This window comes from Mangifera indica, chromosome 4 (assembly GCF_011075055.1).
Source record: "Mangifera indica cultivar Alphonso chromosome 4, CATAS_Mindica_2.1, whole genome shotgun sequence".
Taxonomy (NCBI): Eukaryota; Viridiplantae; Streptophyta; class Magnoliopsida; order Sapindales; family Anacardiaceae; genus Mangifera; species Mangifera indica.
Genome location: NC_058140.1, coordinates 14,983,314 through 14,999,965, shown reverse-complemented (window position 1 = coordinate 14,999,965; position 16,652 = coordinate 14,983,314). Strand labels below are relative to the sequence as shown.

Sequence of the window (16,652 nt, the reverse complement as noted above, 5' to 3'; positions counted from 1 at the left end):
ATGGGAAAGGAAATGGAAGTCTACAAGACTAAAAATGAAGTATCCATTCCTTCCCAAAAAAGGTTCTATAAAATGCAAGAGCTGGTGTCTTAATGCTACCATTTATTGTTATTTTCTTTATTTTCCTTTCATGTAATCCATATTATAAGGTTCTAACTTTCTGTCAAAAAACCTGAGGATAGCCTTTGTTCCGAAAATGGCTATATTTCCTGTGTGTCGAAATTTATTTAGGTGAAACTTTCAATCGTTTTGGTTTAATTAATATTTGCATTGTTGTGACCTTTTAATTAATAACAAGTATGATCAGCTGAAACTCTATAATTGGACAAGTGTAATTACAGTTTTAGTACTTGATTGTTTCGGTTCATCGTTTGATAGCCTGGAAACACATAAGAAGTGTTAAGAGATGATTATGAAGAAAATGGTGACTGCATGGTTGATGGTTTCGGCTTCTTTCTTTATCCGTTTCAAAGAAAATTTTGGGTCACTTTTACTGGTACAAGAATGCCTGTAAATTACAACGGCAATGGCAGCCCCAGGACTGATGTTCCTGGAAGTGTTAAATCACAGAAGTACTTGGTATAAATAATATTCACACATGACATTAAGCATCTTTGATTCTGCTATTTCCTAGGAAAGTTTTTACTTTCTTTTTCCAAAGAATAAAAGAATCTACAATCTTAACAAATTAACACCAATCTTTATCCGTAGTTGATGAGTAGAAACTCTTTGAAAAATGTATTTAATAGTAAATAATATTTTTCTCTTAAATTTTTCACTTCGTAAAAAATCCTCTAAGCCAATTTGGCCGCTTAGATTATTAGCACAAACCGATAAATATCCAAGGACTCGGTGAAATCTAGGCAGATCTTAACTAATATTCGTACTAATCATAAAGCTTATCTCCTAATGATTGAAAAGGCGGAAGTTGAAAAACCAAGAAAATACAGTAAAAAGCACTTTTACTAGCAGCTCAAGGTGACGACAAAAAGCTGCTGATGCATGAAAACCAATCGGGTAGTTAAGACTTGGAGAATTCGTTACTTCAACTACCATTCAAAACACACAAAGGAAAGGACGAAGAAGGGTTAGTTGTGCTTTAATATATTTTTTGTTTTCTTTTTTAATGGAAAAAGAAGAAGAAAAAGCTGCTTCTTTAGAAGCACCAAAGCCAAAGGACCCAAACCCATCTGTGGCGGAGATAGAGATGGCCAGAAACTCAGTCTCATGGGATCCTGCAAAGCCGTCATGGTTCACTCCAAAGAGGTACTTTTTTGCTTTGTTTACTGTGTTTTTGTAGTTTCTGAATGTTTGGTTGGTGAGAAAGTGAAGAGAAAATGAAGAAAGAAGGGATTTTAGATTCTGTTTCTTTGTGGGATTGTTGGATGTAGTGTAGGAAACGAAATTTCAGTTAGATTTGTACTTGTTTAGTATGCACATTATGGGATTATGTTTGGTTTCTGAGGGAAGTTGAATGAAGTTTAATGATTGAGTTCAACTGAATTTTGTTGTTTGGTAAAACTGTAAGCACTTTCAATAGTGATTTTGTATCTATTTTGTGTGAAAGCATTCAATGTTAAGAGTTATTGGATTAAATGCTGTTGTATTATGAGCTGAGCTATTGACATTGAGATCTAGATGAATTTGAGCTATTACCCTTTAATAAATTAATCATGTTTTGCGCAGTCAAGGTATTATCAGTAGGGAGGGAGTTAATTTGGGTGGTGTTCAATTTACTTTTTATATATCTTTACATGGCGAAAGTTATCCGGTATCAGAACATGAATGATTGTATCTTAATTTTACTGAATTACAAAATCTGCTGTCTGTTCAGGCTGCTGGCTATTTTCTGTGTGATCAACATGTTGAATTATATGGATCGAGGAGCAATTGCGAGCAATGGCGTGAATGGGAGCCGCAGAACTTGCACAGATGGCACATGCACATCTGGTAGCGGAATACAGTAAGCTTACATTGAGCTTTCATTTGAATTTTCATGGCTGTTCTTGCCTCTGGAGGAATTGGATAGTAAATATTATATACTCGTAATTGATTTCATCAGGTGGATTGTGAGCTCAAAGCATAAAATATGAAAGGGATAATAAAATTGAGGAATTTGGCCTAATATTCATGGTTCATGTGCATTACATATATTTTCTCCAATCTACATAACTTACCATATGGGAACTATTGCTATGTTTATATGTGCGTAGTTGACACTACTAAAAAATTGCTCAAGTTTTACTAAATCTTGCAACTCTTTTGACTTAAACGATTTTCATGGTTGCTTACAGGGGGGATTTTAACTTAAGCAATTTTGAAGATGGTGTTCTATCATCTGCCTTCACGGTTGGACTGCTGGTGGCTTCTCCAATATTTGCATCATTGGCAAAGAGGTAATTGCCATTTTGCCTGCCTTTTTGTCAACCTGTGATGGTGTAGGTGCAGGGGCCTGGTTTTTTAGTTTTTCAACATGCTAGATATGCTGGGGATAAGTAAAACAGATACTTATAATTATAAAGGTGTTAATTGTTTAAAGTAAAATGCCTAAATCTTATACTTAAAACTAGACGTTCATCCGAACTTATGATAGACATGGCTGACATATGCACGGGGCTTTGATGATGGAAGGCCATAGTGAAATAATTCAAAAATACTCTACCCAGTCAAGGAGTTTTCCCTACAAAATTTTGTATATTAAAACAACAATTTTGAAGTTTAAGAGGAACTTGAAACAATCACGTGATTGCAACTCCACGTTTTGTTGGCATGTGTTTTTCAGCCTCCTGTCATCTTAACTATTTTGGCCTCAATTTGATGTAGCCTAAATCACTTGTTGATCCATGTCTCATGTTTCTTGTATTAATCATTAAGGAAACATATATTTTTAGGAAATATATCTATGCCATGTTAACAGAATAGTTTGGTCCTTGTCCCTTGCTTTTGTACTATTTTTCAGAACTCGATTTCTGATTTAATATAGTGCATTTACTTTGGCATGAGTCCTAATATACTTTTGAATTTTTGCAGTTTAAATCCGTTTAGGCTTATTGGAGTTGGATTGTCAGTTTGGACTGTAGCTGTAATAGGTTGTGGTTTTTCAAGGGATTTCTGGTCCATTACAATCTGCCGCATGTAAGTTTGTGACTTATGTCCTAAGCTTCATTTTTATTGCTGATTTATCTCATACAGCCGATTAACTAGTATTATATTGTTGTTGTCTCATCAGGCTAGTTGGTGTAGGGGAGGCTTCATTTATTAGTCTTGCAGCCCCATTTATTGATGATAATGCTCCAGTTTCCCAGGTTGTATTTCTTTAAAAAAAAAAAAAATTTACAAGTAAAGCGGTAGCTGTTTTAATTGATATTTAACTGCTGAAGAATGACTACAAATAACACTTATAAATTGGATGAAGTTTTATACTATTCATCAAGTATTTCCTTTTTGTGCTAGATGAATGGCATAACATTGTTAAGTACACAGATTGTATTAACTTAGCGTGGATGCTTCTTCAATTCAAATATTTAGTTTCTGTGGCAAAGAATACTAGTAATCTCTAAGGTAATTTCATCATGTTTTGTTCTGAATGGTGCTCTGGGTCCCATCACTTGAAGATTTAAGTTCTTGAACTTAAGAACTAACATGAAGTAACTTTTCTGTGTTAGTGTTTTGAGGTAGGGAGGAGAAATACAGTCAAAGTGTCCACCACAATTATTTAGTAGCTTCCTCATATATTTGTCAATTATAAATAAATTGAAATGAATTAACAACGCACTATACTTATGAAAATAAACCTTATCAAGACATTTTAGAACTTTGAACACAAATCCAAGTGTGCAAATCATGAAACTGCCACTTGTCTGATTCACAAGTTTTAGAAAATATTCAGTTGATAGAAACATACATCTGTATGAAAAATAACTTGCTCACATGTGAAGGCACTCTGTGTCCTATGGTTCCTGCTCTTACTCTTGGTTTTTGTATGCTTTGTTGCATTATGTCTTAAGTTATTCTCCATGCTTGCAAGATCATTATTGTTGGAGATTGTAGGACTAATCAAAGTTGGCTTGTCCACAAAGCACCATGCTTTACCAAAAGATCCCAAACTTCTAATGAAGTTGGTGGGAGTCTTCATCAATATACGTTTACATTTAGATTACCTTACATTTTGTCCAGTTGAGACACTTCTCTTTATGTCAAATTTTATCTTACAAGTCCTCGTAGTTGTTGCACTAATAAATTTTGTGGAGAAGTTGAAGAGAGTGCCTTGCCCTGTTTATTTTCAGAACAACTGATAGGCTTTTTGATGTGACAAACTGTGGTAATCTTACTTTTGATTTTGAAGACAATCTGAGTTAGTAAAAATGGCTGGTATACATATAGTGATATGAAATGCGGCATTCAATTTTGGCACTCTTTCTGTAAACCTGTGTCTTATACTCTTCCTTTGCATCAGAAAACGGCATGGCTTGGAATATTTTACATGTGTATACCAACTGGTTATGCAATCGGCTACGTGTATGGTGGCTTGGTAAGTGTTGTTTATTTTTTATTTTGTCATTTCCTATGATTACTAATGTTTTTCTGTCAAATATTCAGGGTGAAATTTTAGCTTTTCTTACAAATCTTCTGGGGTCTTTTTATTGTTCATAATATGTTGTGTTGACATCACTGATTCCTGTTTCCTTTTCAAACCCTGCCCTTTTATTTGTGGGTGAAATTACAATCATCTTCCTTCTTTCTTAATAGGTGGGTGACCATTTTAGTTGGCGTTATGCATTCTTCGGGGAGGCAATACTGATGTTTCCATTTGTTGTCCTGGGTTTTGTTATGAAGCCTTTGCAGTTGAAAGGTGCATGTTTCTTAGATATTAAGTGATTTGATCCTTCTGGCATATTCCAGCTACCTATAAAAATTTTCTGGATACAGGTTTCGCTCACACAGAATCAAAGAAAGCACTAACAGATATAGAGACAGTTCTTCCTGAAGGCCAAGGTATGGTCAAATATGCTATCACCTCTTATTAGAAATATGATAAATATGCACCAGAATAAGCACACAAATTCTTCGATATTTTCCTTTTTCCTTTTTTCTCATTTATATAGCTATTTTTTAATAGGAAACAAAAAATTTTATTGATCAATAAAGAAATACAAACAATTCCACCTACAGTTCAAAAAACCAAAAAAAAAAAAATCCATTACTTTATATGTTGGGTGCATAACAGATGAAAATTTTCCTGTTCTTATTAATTGATGTTTCTGAGAAAATAGTCCAGTTCTTTATGGACTGGTAGCATAACAGATTAAAATTTATATTTCCTGTCAGTGTATGTTGAATACACTACACTTTATATGTAAAAAATTTTTTCCATTAGCAGTATTCATAAACTCTTTGCTTTAGCATTTTATTATCTGTATCTGACATTTGAAGGTTCAAGTTTGTTACTTTCTTAATTTTTTATTCTCACTACTTAGAAGTTATTTATCTTATGTAACTTCTCAACAGTAGTTTAACAGTTATTTAATGGTTCATAGTTATTTATTTGTAAATATAAAAAATATGAAAGTATAAAAATTATGATCAGTATGGCTTAATAAATGTGTGATTAAATGGTTTCAACAAAGTTCCCTATAAAACTCTTTGCGCTGGAATATGAATTTTAGAATCTTTAAGAAGATAGTACCCAAATTAATTGATAATATTTGGTCTCTTCTGGTTTATTGAGTTTATGTATGATGCAGATGTAGAGGTTACTACTGATAAAAGTCATGCGTCCATGAAGGAAGAGATAGATAACAAAAACTCAAACAAATCTTCCAAGTGAGGACACATGAATTTCTTGTATGTATGTGTGTATGATTGCATGTTTTTCTATATGACTTTTGTTCAAGTTCCCAATCAAGTATTCAATATAAATGAGATGATTGTCTTGTTATTTGGAACATATTATTTACTGTGTTGAACTTATTATTATTGCAGGTCAAAAGATAGTAATATCCTCAAAGACGTGAAAGTTCTTTTAGTTGATAAAGTCTATATCATTAATGTTCTAGGTAATTTTTTCACTATACTTTAAATATATCCCTATCTTTGATGTTTTTTCATTTTATTTAGCTCTATCGATTCTCTTTGATAAATTAAGTATAATTAACAAGTTTTAAGGTGAACATTTTTCTTATAATATTCACTTTGAGATATCTGAGATGTAATCATTTCAATATTTTTGAGGGGGATTATCTCGACCTCCTGAGGTTTAATCAATTAACAAAAGTCCACCTACCATTATTTAGCTGTTAATGTACAGTTATAGTTTATAACATGATAGGTGAATGAATATTTATTTAATTGTCTTTCATCATTATTTTGACACCAAACAATTAACGGTAAGGGGATTTATGTTATTTCTCTACACGGGGATTTGTTGTTTAATTATACATAAGGATTATTATTGTTATTACCTATTTGTGATGCTGCCATGTCATTGTGTACTAGTTACTGAATGTGAGAGTTTCTGTTTTCAGGTTATATAGCATACACTTTTGTCATAGGTGCATACTCGTATTGGGGACCAAAGGCTGGTCGTAGCATTTATAACATGGTAAGGTTTTAGCTTGGATGTGATAATAATTTAATTAGGGAAAGTTCTTTTTTATCATTTTGTCACATTTTGTTTGTATGTATGGATGATAATTTTACCAAAAAAACTGAGGTACCACAATAATATGGTTACACTGCTAAAGAAGTTAGGGTTCTTTTGCAGAGTGATGCAGATATGATCTTTGGTGGAATTACTGTTGTCTGTGGCATATTGGGCACAATAGCAGGAGGTTATATTCTGGACTATATGAATTCGACAATCTCTAATGCTTTTAAGGTAAATGCACTGGCATTCAAAAGATTTTATTTCCTTTCATAGTTATTCACTCCTGAATGCATTATGTTGCCCCTAGTTTTGGCTGTTGTATATACAGGATCAATAAGATCCAAAGTTGTCTAATGAGATGCACAATGTGTTGAGTTTATGCAAAAATTTTAATCTTCTAACCTATTGTAATAGAATAAAGAAAAAAGAAATATCATTTATACTTCAAATTTTGTTGGTCCTTCTGAATACTTAGCTCGCTTAATATCATTCAGGCTACATGATACCAGTAAAAATTTGTAGGACATTAACTCTTGTTTGGTCTTGTTATGCAGCTTCTCTCAGTGGCAACATTTTTTGGAACAATATTTTGCTTTGTTGCCTTTTGTAATAAGAGCTTGTATGCTTTCCATGCTCTTTTCTCAGTTGGTGAACTACTAGTATTTGCCATTCAGGTATTCCTTTTCCCAAAACTAAAAACACCTCAGCTTCTCATAGAGATGCTTCTGATAATATGCTAGTGCATTATAAGATGAGTAATATTACATATATAAATATTTTTTATTAATTTGTCTATACAAATTGATACAGTAGTATGTGATTGGACGATTTTCAAGTGAAAAAAAAAGTAAATCAGTCACATTACCTAATTACATACTGTCATATCATTTAATATAAATAAGTTAGAAATGTTTGAATATGTATTTTCATTCTTATAAAAGTAATTATGGAAGCCATTAACATAACATGCACCTTGTGTTATTCAATTGATTAGTTACTTTTATTTAACTGATATTCTAAAAAAAAAGCATATCTATGGGGAAGAATGTAGAGTAATTTTTTTTTTTAATAAATCCTTTGTGAGTCTTTTGCAGGGTCCTGTAAATTATATAAGTCTCCATTGTGTTAAACCAAGCTTGAGACCACTATCTATGGCTGTCTCTACTGTTTCAATTCACGTCTTTGGAGATGTTCCTTCCTCGCCACTTGTTGGGGTTCTTCAGGTTTGCCTTCATAGACCGCATTACACTGCAAAATTATGGAAACTATTCACACACCAAGATTTTTTTAAAGTTTTTGGTTGTTCAATTGTAATCCATTGAAATAGTGGTTAAGCAAACTCCTCATATGATCTTTGCCTTATTGCAACAAATGTTAGACCTTGGTTAGTTTCCACAGTTGAAAGATTATAAATTTGATTGCATGGTTGTTCTTTATGTTATAAATTTTCATTGTAATGTCTCAAAACTCCCGAAATATCCTTGACAGGACCATGTTAACAATTGGAGGGAGACTGCTCTTATTCTGACGGCCATATTATTTGCAGCAGCATTGATGTGGTTTATAGGTAAGTCTGAGATCGTTTGTTCTGGTAATTTCCTCTGGAAATCAATTTATATTCTCACCTCATAAGCAGAAGTAACCATGTAGAACCTGATAACTTAAAACGAAACCGATGAAACCATGGTGTGCAAGTTTCTGAGATTTTAGATCAAATGCTCATGAAATCTTGCCAAACTGATTGTGTTTGGATACCAGGAATATTTTTGCCCAGTGTGGATAGATTCAATGAAGAAAGTGAGCATCAAGTGACCAGGATTGAAAGATCAAACACAACACCTTTACTTGAAGAGAGAAAAGAAGAAACAACAGAAACTTCTGCACAATCATAACAAAGTTTTAACAGTGTTCTGAAGGAATGTATGTTGGATGATTTCATTTTTTAATGTAAATAATAACTCTCAAGTTTGGGCGGAATATGTATATATTTTTCATAGTTATGATAAAGGAACAATGTAGTCCCACTTTTGGCAATTCATGAACTGGTGCATGCACAATTATCTGATTGATTTGTCATCCCCTGCTGTGATTAAAATTTAATTATTTGCTTAATCTTATCATGGGAGGGGATAGGTTACCTGAAATGAAACAATAGCAACCCATATCTATTAAATGATTTGATTTATGGTTATGCATATCTGATAGAGCAGTATTATGTATATCCATTTTGAGTATATAAATAAATATAATTTTATGTATGTTATCATGTGATTGAGTATTACTTTATACTTAATTCCAAAATCATCTAATCACATAATGATACACATCAAGTTTGTATCTATTTGTATACTCAAAATAGATACATATAATTTTATTATATCTTATAATTGTTGTTTTTTTTCATCATTTAGAATATAAATTGGAATTATGTTAAAGAAATTTCCTAATTTTATATTTAGTTACCATTTTCACATTTGATATTAACACTAATCTCTAGAGTATATCATATATAATCTATTAAAATTTAATATTAATCTACTTTACCATTATATTTTAGGTAAAAAGACTTATTCACACCCATGATATATTGAAAATACAAATTTTCACCATCTAACTTTCAAAAACCTAAATATTTATCTGTTAGCAAATTTTTATTAAAAATCTCAGTTAGGGTGAGGGGTAATATCATCATTTGCTAAAAAGTTTAAAGTTTTATCACATTTTTCTCTTCAAGTTTAAAAAACTTATAATTTCTCTTAACCCAAAGTTTAAAAATTGACAAATACCCCCTAAAGTTTGTTCTTCTTCTCTCTGACATCGATTTGTCATTTCCGACCATCGATCGTCCTCTCTCTCACCTTATCTCTCCCTCAGATCACTCTCTTTTCTCTCTCCAATAGCGATGAAGATGAACGGTTTTCATCTAAGACGAAGACAAGTTGTCTCTCAAATGAAGATTCATCGTCTTCGTCTAATGAAGACAACATGATAATTTCATCTTTTTCATGATCTAAGACGACTAGAGAGAGAAGACAAAGTGATCGGAGAGAAAAATAAGATAGGAGGGAGGATGATCGATAGTCGAAGATGGTCAATCGACGTCAGAGAGAAAATGAACAAATCTTAAAAAATATTTGTTAGTTTTTAAATATTGAGTTAGAGGAAAATTGTAAGATTTTTAAATTTTAAAAAAAATATATAATTAAATTTTAATTTTTAAAATTTTTTTAGTGAATAACAGTTTCATCTTTAATCCTAATTGAAATTTTTAACAAAAATTTGGTTATTAATAAATATTTAAATATTTAAAAATAAAAATTTAAAATATCAATATCAATAATTGTGATAACTAATGATCCATACCAAAATCCTGCCACATAAATGCCATTGAGAAATGGGGTGATGATTATTATAAACCACATTTTATCATTTTCATTCATAAAATTGAGAAAAATATTAATTTGACACTAAAATATCTTATTATATAATTAAATAATTTAAAATTAAAAATAAAATAATTTGAACATTGCTTTCACGGGAAATAGAGGAATGAAGAGTGAAAATGTTCAGGAATGTGGAGCGAATTCCGATTTAAAAGAGCCGTCAAAGGCAGGCCGCTGTAAATGTTAAATGCAATTTGCATTACAATCTATCAAACTCAGGATAAGCATGAGATAAGCACGTGTCAGGCAGTGGCAGTGTCAATCTCATTCATAAAACAAGATGACTAAAAACCAGGTGCAGTGTCTTTCCCTCTCCGCCCATAGATTACTTTTCCCGGTTCCCCAAAACCTGCTACGCGTAGTTCCCCATATTCTATTATATATAGCCTTTCCCTTTCCTCGTCATCAAACTTCGGTTTCTCTCCGGTACTTGTTTCCGCTTTTCTGATCGATGGCTCCTACAGCGGCAATGTTAATATTGTCTCACCACAATAAACCCACTTCTCCACCATCTTTTGCTTCTTCACCACCACATGTGGCGGTAGCAACAGTGGCTGCCTTTGAGGTTAAAGCAGTAAAATGGGTGCAACAGGGCTGTGCTAAGTTCAGAGCAAGGTGGCAGGACAGTAAATCATCTTTAGTTGATGAAGATCCTTCATGTTTTGCATTGGAAAAGCCGTTTTAAGATCCTCTGGAACTCGTCTAATTTTAAAGGGTTCTTGAATCTAGGTGGGTTGACAAATGTTCAGTGACCTTTGAAGTGTAAATATTATGTTGTCAAGGACAGGAATTGCATACTGTATGCAAATCCCGCTTTCATCTGTATATTGTAAAGTGATTTCAAACCTTTCGATAGAAATGAGATGATTCAATTTTAAAGTGATTTCAAACCTTTTGATAGAAATGAGATGATTCAATTTTTATAGAGATGAGAATATCAACTTAACGATCAAGCAATCCAAAGAAGTTTCTGCAACCAATCTTTGACAATTTCTAACACTCTTGTAGCTCAGCTTGGGAAACAAAAACGATATCATTCTGAATCCAAGTTCCAAGCCAAAAATGGTAAACTTGTTACATAAATAACAAGACTACATAATAGCAGCAGATTATCCAAACTAAATAAACCAAGAAACCACTTGCTAATGATAATAAACATCTCTGGAAGAGAAAACTTGCCAATAGCCGGGCAGCACCAACTCTTTGGAATTGTTATACAAGGGAAAGCTCTCCAGCAGAAATGGACCTCTTTACAAGTTTGGCCCAAGACTCATTTGTCTCAGTGATCACTTTCAAGGCATAATCCTGTTTATCATACAGAAATTTCATTCTAAAATTAGAAGGGTACATAATTAGTCGGAAAAATGATAACAATTCATGTCCTGTTGTTGGCACTATGGACTGGCTTTTACTAAAATCTACTGATGTTAAATCAGTAAGTACCTCACCAGCAATCAATCAAAATGTACTGTTGCATTGATGCACGCATTGTTGCACTAGACTGTTGTTTTGAAGCATGATATATTGATATACAACCAGAAACATTAGCTATAAGATTACCTTGTTTGCAGCCTTGTTGCCTAGACCAAACTTGTTCGGGGGTTTTCCATCCGGGATCTTGTAGTCCCTAAACCAGTCTCTAATTGCAGTGAGGGTTCCCTGAAGATAAGTTCACCAGATTAATCTCCACAAGTACTTTCTTTTTGTTTTTCCTGATGGCAAGCCACAGTTTTAATCATGCTACACTGATTCTTGAAACAGCTTTGTATTGTATTTTAAGAGTTGAGTCAAATTCATATTCTTGTAATTAATCTGCATACCATCCAACAATTGCCACACCCCACATTCAACCATCCCATTTTCGCATTATTTTCGTAATTTTATGAAACTGACATTCACCTCTCAATATTGCTTTAGTTGCAATCTATTTAGAAAACGTACTTACTGGGAAATGCTTCTCAACATCATGAACATCATTTACGAATGAAGCTTTTGGATCATCCAATGAAATTGCGACTATTTTCCAGTCAAGTTCCCCCTCATCAATCATGGCTAAGGCACCCAAGGGCTTGACCCTAAGAATGTCACCAATCTTCCTTTGAGTTTGACCAATCTCAACAACATCAACTACAAAATAAATGAAGCAAAAATATGAAAAAATAGAAATTTAACTTATTTAGAGCAAGTGGAACACAGTGAAGGTCAAATGTTCAGCTAAAAATTAATGAAATACCAGGATCATTGTCCCCAAATGCCCGTTCAACTTCAGAGTTGGCAAATGATGGGTCTTCCCATGTTTGTGGAAGTAATCCATAATTCCAATTTATGTTGTAGCTAAGGAACAAAACAATGAGTTAGGAAAATATGTTCCAAGTGCAAATCCCATTGAACATATCTAGTCATGAACAACAATAATAAAAGCACAGGAACAAGAGGACACAATTGGGCTTTTGTTAGAAACTCATACAAACTTAAAAAGCCAACTCATGATGTATGCGCCATTTGTAACAATGTGTTGCTTATTTGAAAGGTTTTTAGATAGACAATGCTGACAATTAATTGAACATAGAAAATGGAAATACAATGAGTATATACAGGACAGCAATAGTCTAACAATATTGTTATTCACAATAAATGCATACCATATCAACATAATATCGTACCAAAAAGAAATAAGGTTACCTATGCTTTCTGGCAGAGATTTCAATGCAATCAAGATACAGAAACTAAAATGTTGAAGTCAGCCAAAATAAATAAGTTGAGATACATGTGTGATATGTCGGAGCAAAAGAAAAGATAGAACAAGAATTAAATGCTTCTGTGAGAACCTAAAAATAGCATCAATTAAGGATGAATGAGATACTTAGCTCTGATGATTTGGACATAATAATGGATGCAGCAAGGAGGTGTGATTTAGTTTAAGATGATGAAAGACAATAGGAAACCTAGAAACAACTTCAGTCATGTAATTGTGACAGAAAACCTTATTGTCCATTTTATGGCTTTAAATATGGCATAAGATGGAGATATACAGTCTGAAAACATCTAAGTTCAAAAAGAATTAGCACTTTGGGGGCTTAATGAGAAACACTGAACATTTCTCACACTATGCAGAAGTTATGAATGTCTATTAAAGCCAATAGAATGTTTCATTTATCAACAGGGACAGCTTATGTAACACCTTTTAAGTTCCCTCCCATAAACATGCAGTCAACTAAAGCTTAAGACTATCAGGTCAGTGACTCTACTGATCTCTAGGCAACATGTAGCCCTTATGAGGAGTTCTAATATCACTTTCTTATTAAGTCTCTCCATTTATTGCTAACTCTTTTCATGACAAGTGTTCAATTTTTATTTCATCCCAGGTGTCCAGTGTCCTCATTAGTTTTGCCAAATTGCATAAATGTTGGACCTATTACAGGAAATCAAGCAATGAAATTAAGAGAAAGTAAATAAGTTTTGTAGCATTTCCAATATCCCCAGACTGTATGAAAAATGAACTTCTCAAGATCCAAAGCAGTGATGGTTTACTTCAGATGGTGACAAAAAGAGTAAAACTGAAGGCCATAGCATTTGCTAAGACTATTTAGAAATAATTCATAGGCATATATTAGCTTAATCAACAGGCTTTCAATATTCCAAAACAGATATAGCAATATGGAAACAAGCAGCTGGCACTAGACCAGACAAGTTCATACATGACCACTGCAATCAGTAACCATTGGGAATGTCTAATAAACGACTAAAATTAGACATCCTTACATTGAAACAAAGTTTGTCAAGTTAAGCAAATATATAGGTTGATACTAAAGAAACTTACGGATAATATCGAAGTTTTCCCTTTTTAGTATCCTGCTTAATGGGAGTGTATAGCTCATCAGTAGCAATCTCCATCTTTGCACTTGATTCTTTGGGAATTTCAACAATAAAGTTGAAAACTCCATCTCCCAATTGTAATGGTATGTCATGCCAAGGTGAAATCTACATAACAATAACAAAAACAAGTAACTTTTATTAAGCAGAAAGAATTCCACAAATTGATTTAAATTGTCAAAGAAGTCCAATTCTTCAATACTGAATGTACAATATCTGTTGCAGATCCGAAGAAGTTAAAAAATAATGCCCAATGGCTTTCAAATGTGGACACATGATTATTTATCAAGCCATCTAATATTTACATAATTCCCTCCTATACACATCAGTTTTGGCAGTTTACTATCTCCATAATTCCCTTCGTCATTCATGAAATATTACAAATTCCCAATTGATAAACAGAAAGATTTTTCTTCACAAATTGCTTCAAATTATTATCTGGATACAAAATTTCCCCCCCAAAACATACCCAGTAACCAAATTGAGCAGAAATTAGTTCTAAAGGTTAGATTCTCAACAATACTATAAATGTGCCTTGTTCCACCTTAACTAAATGAAGCATAACTCATATTTACTAAATTTCAATTAGCTCATTGCCTTGCTAATTGAGTAAATGATCCTTAAAGGAAAAACAAATTTTCGAAAATGTCAACACCTTCATTTTGCCAATGAAAATGGAATAATCAATCACAATAAATACATAGAGTTCCATTATGTTATGTTACATGAATTCAAATTCTATGAAGAACCTAACAGAAAATTAGAAAACAACTTTGGCCTAAATGAACATTGAGAGATTGCAAAAGGCTATACTTCAGAAATTGGTACAAATCAATATAATACGTGAGGCCAAGATACACTTCTTTTCCCATTTCTCTCTTTTTTCTTTTTTCGAACGTTTTCCCAGCACCCAAAGATTTCAACTATAACGACTAAAACTAATTCCATTTTAAAATTTTATATTTTATAATTTCCTTTTCCCACATATCTCACCCATCAAACAGACATACCGGAATACAAATAATAAAAGAAAAATCGAGAATTTAGGAATGAAAAAAACCTTTTTCCCCGAACTGTCAACGAAAAAGACTCTGTAATCCAAGGTTTCGGGCTGGCCCTCCACTTTGATCTGAACCTGAGGGTTGTAAATAGCCCTGCAAGAAAACACCCTCTTTGACGAAAAGAAAACTCTTTTATTGGTAAAGCACAAATTGGCGATATGGGATTTGCTTGAGAGAGAAAAGGGTCTGTTGAAAAGCAAGCAGGAAGCGGTTTGGCTGACAACAGCCATTGCTCTGGTGGCAGCCATGGCAGAGTCAGAGCCACAGACAGAACAAGTGGAGCGTAGAAAAGATTGATGGGGTTTGGATTTTTAATTTGATTTTAGTTAGGGTTATAAAGTGATTTTTAATTTGATTTATTAAAATTCCTAAAATCATTGAAAACCAAGTAATTGATCCATTTACTCTTTTTAACTTAATTATAATTTTATCTTTAATAAAAATTATTAAATTAGATATATTATTTTTAAGGGCAAAGGACTATTCTCCACCCAAGTTTTATTTTAATCTTAATAGCATATTTATGTTAGTTAGCATATTTATGTTAGTTGAAAATTTCAAATACTTATTCATAAATAATTTATGTTAAAGTAAAAGGTAAAATTGTTATTTTTTTTTAAACCCTAAAACCTTAAATATTTTTTTTATTTCTTCGCCTTAATTTAAAAACTAACAATTTTCTCTCATTATTAAACTTAAAAAAATTGTATTTTTCTCCTAAGGGTAATTTCTTCCATCTCCGAAGACTAATTGCCTTTTCCATTGTTGGTTGGCATTCTCACCATCTCCTTCTCCCCAACCGACATTCCCATCTAACCAATTTCATCTGACGAAGACAATTTGTCTTCATCCAATGAAAAGATGAAGATGACGTTGCCTTTGTCTTTTCAGCTGGATGAAGACGAATCGTCGCTGGATGAAGACGAATCGTCTTTGTATGGTTAATAGATTGGTATCAAAAGATACATCTTCATTAAGATGGTGGGAAGGTTGTTTAACGATGGGATAACAACTGGTTGTCAAAAATGGAAGAAATTACCCTTAGAAGGGGGAATGTAGTTTTTTAAAGTTTAATAATGAGAGAAAATTGTTAATTTTTTAAATTAAGGAGAAAAATGGTAAAAATGTTTAAGGTTTTAAGGTTTAATAATAAAATAACAATTTTTCCCTAAACTTTAATAGAAAATTATAACAGAAGTTATCAATGGATGAATATTTAAATTTTTTAATTGACATGAGTATATTATTGAAATTAGGGTAAAACTTGGGTGGGAAAGAGTCCTTTGCCCCATATTTAATCTAAACAAATTATTTTGCTTTCTAACCATAAACCCTAATCCTAATTTTCTTCATTCAAACTTGAAAATAGATAAATTGAAATGCATGATGTTCTTATCAAGCTCCAAAAAGATTTTAACTTATGTTTAGGTATTCTGCGTTATAATCTTAAAAACATATATAAATAATAAAAATAATGTGTATCATTATGTTATTGAGTAATTTTGAATTAAAAATTAAATAATATTCAATCATATAATAACGCATATAACAGTATATTTATTTATGTACAAAAAATAGATACATATAATATTACTTTTAATAAACAATTATAAATTATTATTTTCTCAA

General features: G+C 32.4%; 2 protein-coding genes across 2 annotated transcripts; one reads left to right on the top strand and one right to left on the bottom strand.

Annotated features, from left to right (window-relative positions):
• The first annotated feature begins 958 nt into the window (after positions 1-958).
• On the top strand, positions 959-8,711 carry LOC123214850 (probable sphingolipid transporter spinster homolog 2). Its single transcript, XM_044634854.1, has 16 exons — positions 959-1,266; positions 1,835-1,963; positions 2,295-2,396; positions 3,031-3,135; positions 3,230-3,305; positions 4,457-4,531; positions 4,750-4,852; positions 4,930-4,995; positions 5,745-5,823; positions 5,983-6,056; positions 6,525-6,601; positions 6,764-6,877; positions 7,201-7,320; positions 7,741-7,869; positions 8,135-8,213; positions 8,405-8,711. Exons 1-16 carry the CDS (start codon positions 1,127-1,129, stop codon positions 8,536-8,538), a joined length of 1,602 nt encoding a protein of 533 aa, XP_044490789.1. The 5' UTR covers positions 959-1,126; the 3' UTR covers positions 8,539-8,711.
• A 2,270-nt stretch (positions 8,712-10,981) lies between these two features.
• On the bottom strand, positions 10,982-15,349 carry LOC123214638 (soluble inorganic pyrophosphatase 6, chloroplastic-like). The gene is made up of 6 exons (XM_044634546.1): positions 15,023-15,349; positions 13,910-14,070; positions 12,323-12,423; positions 12,035-12,216; positions 11,650-11,748; positions 10,982-11,394 (listed from the first exon to the last, which is right to left on the bottom strand). The coding sequence occupies exons 1-6, from the start codon at positions 15,269-15,271 to the stop codon at positions 11,302-11,304; spliced, it is 885 nt and encodes a 294-aa protein (XP_044490481.1). The 5' UTR covers positions 15,272-15,349; the 3' UTR covers positions 10,982-11,301.
• Between the last annotated feature and the right edge of the window lie 1,303 nt (positions 15,350-16,652).

What these genes read in the sequence shown, in the direction of transcription:
- LOC123214850 (XM_044634854.1), top strand. Translation starts at nt 1,127, where the DNA reads ATGGAAAAAGAAGAAGAAAAAGCTGCTTCTTTAGAAGCACCAAAGCCA. An exon ending in ATAATGCTCCAGTTTCCCAG is followed by an intron (nt 3,306 to 4,456) that starts GTTGTATTTCTT and finishes CCTTTGCATCAG; the next exon opens with AAAACGGCATGGCTTGGAAT. An exon ending in GTCGTAGCATTTATAACATG is followed by an intron (nt 6,602 to 6,763) that starts GTAAGGTTTTAG and finishes GTTCTTTTGCAG; the next exon opens with AGTGATGCAGATATGATCTT.
- LOC123214638 (XM_044634546.1), bottom strand. Translation starts at nt 15,271, where the DNA reads ATGGCTGCCACCAGAGCAATGGCTGTTGTCAGCCAAACCGCTTCCTGC. An exon ending in TTGACAGTTCGGGGAAAAAG is followed by an intron (nt 14,071 to 15,022) that starts GTTTTTTTCATT and finishes ATTGTTATGTAG; the next exon opens with ATTTCACCTTGGCATGACAT. An exon ending in ATTTGGGGACAATGATCCTG is followed by an intron (nt 12,217 to 12,322) that starts GTATTTCATTAA and finishes TTTATTTTGTAG; the next exon opens with TTGATGTTGTTGAGATTGGT.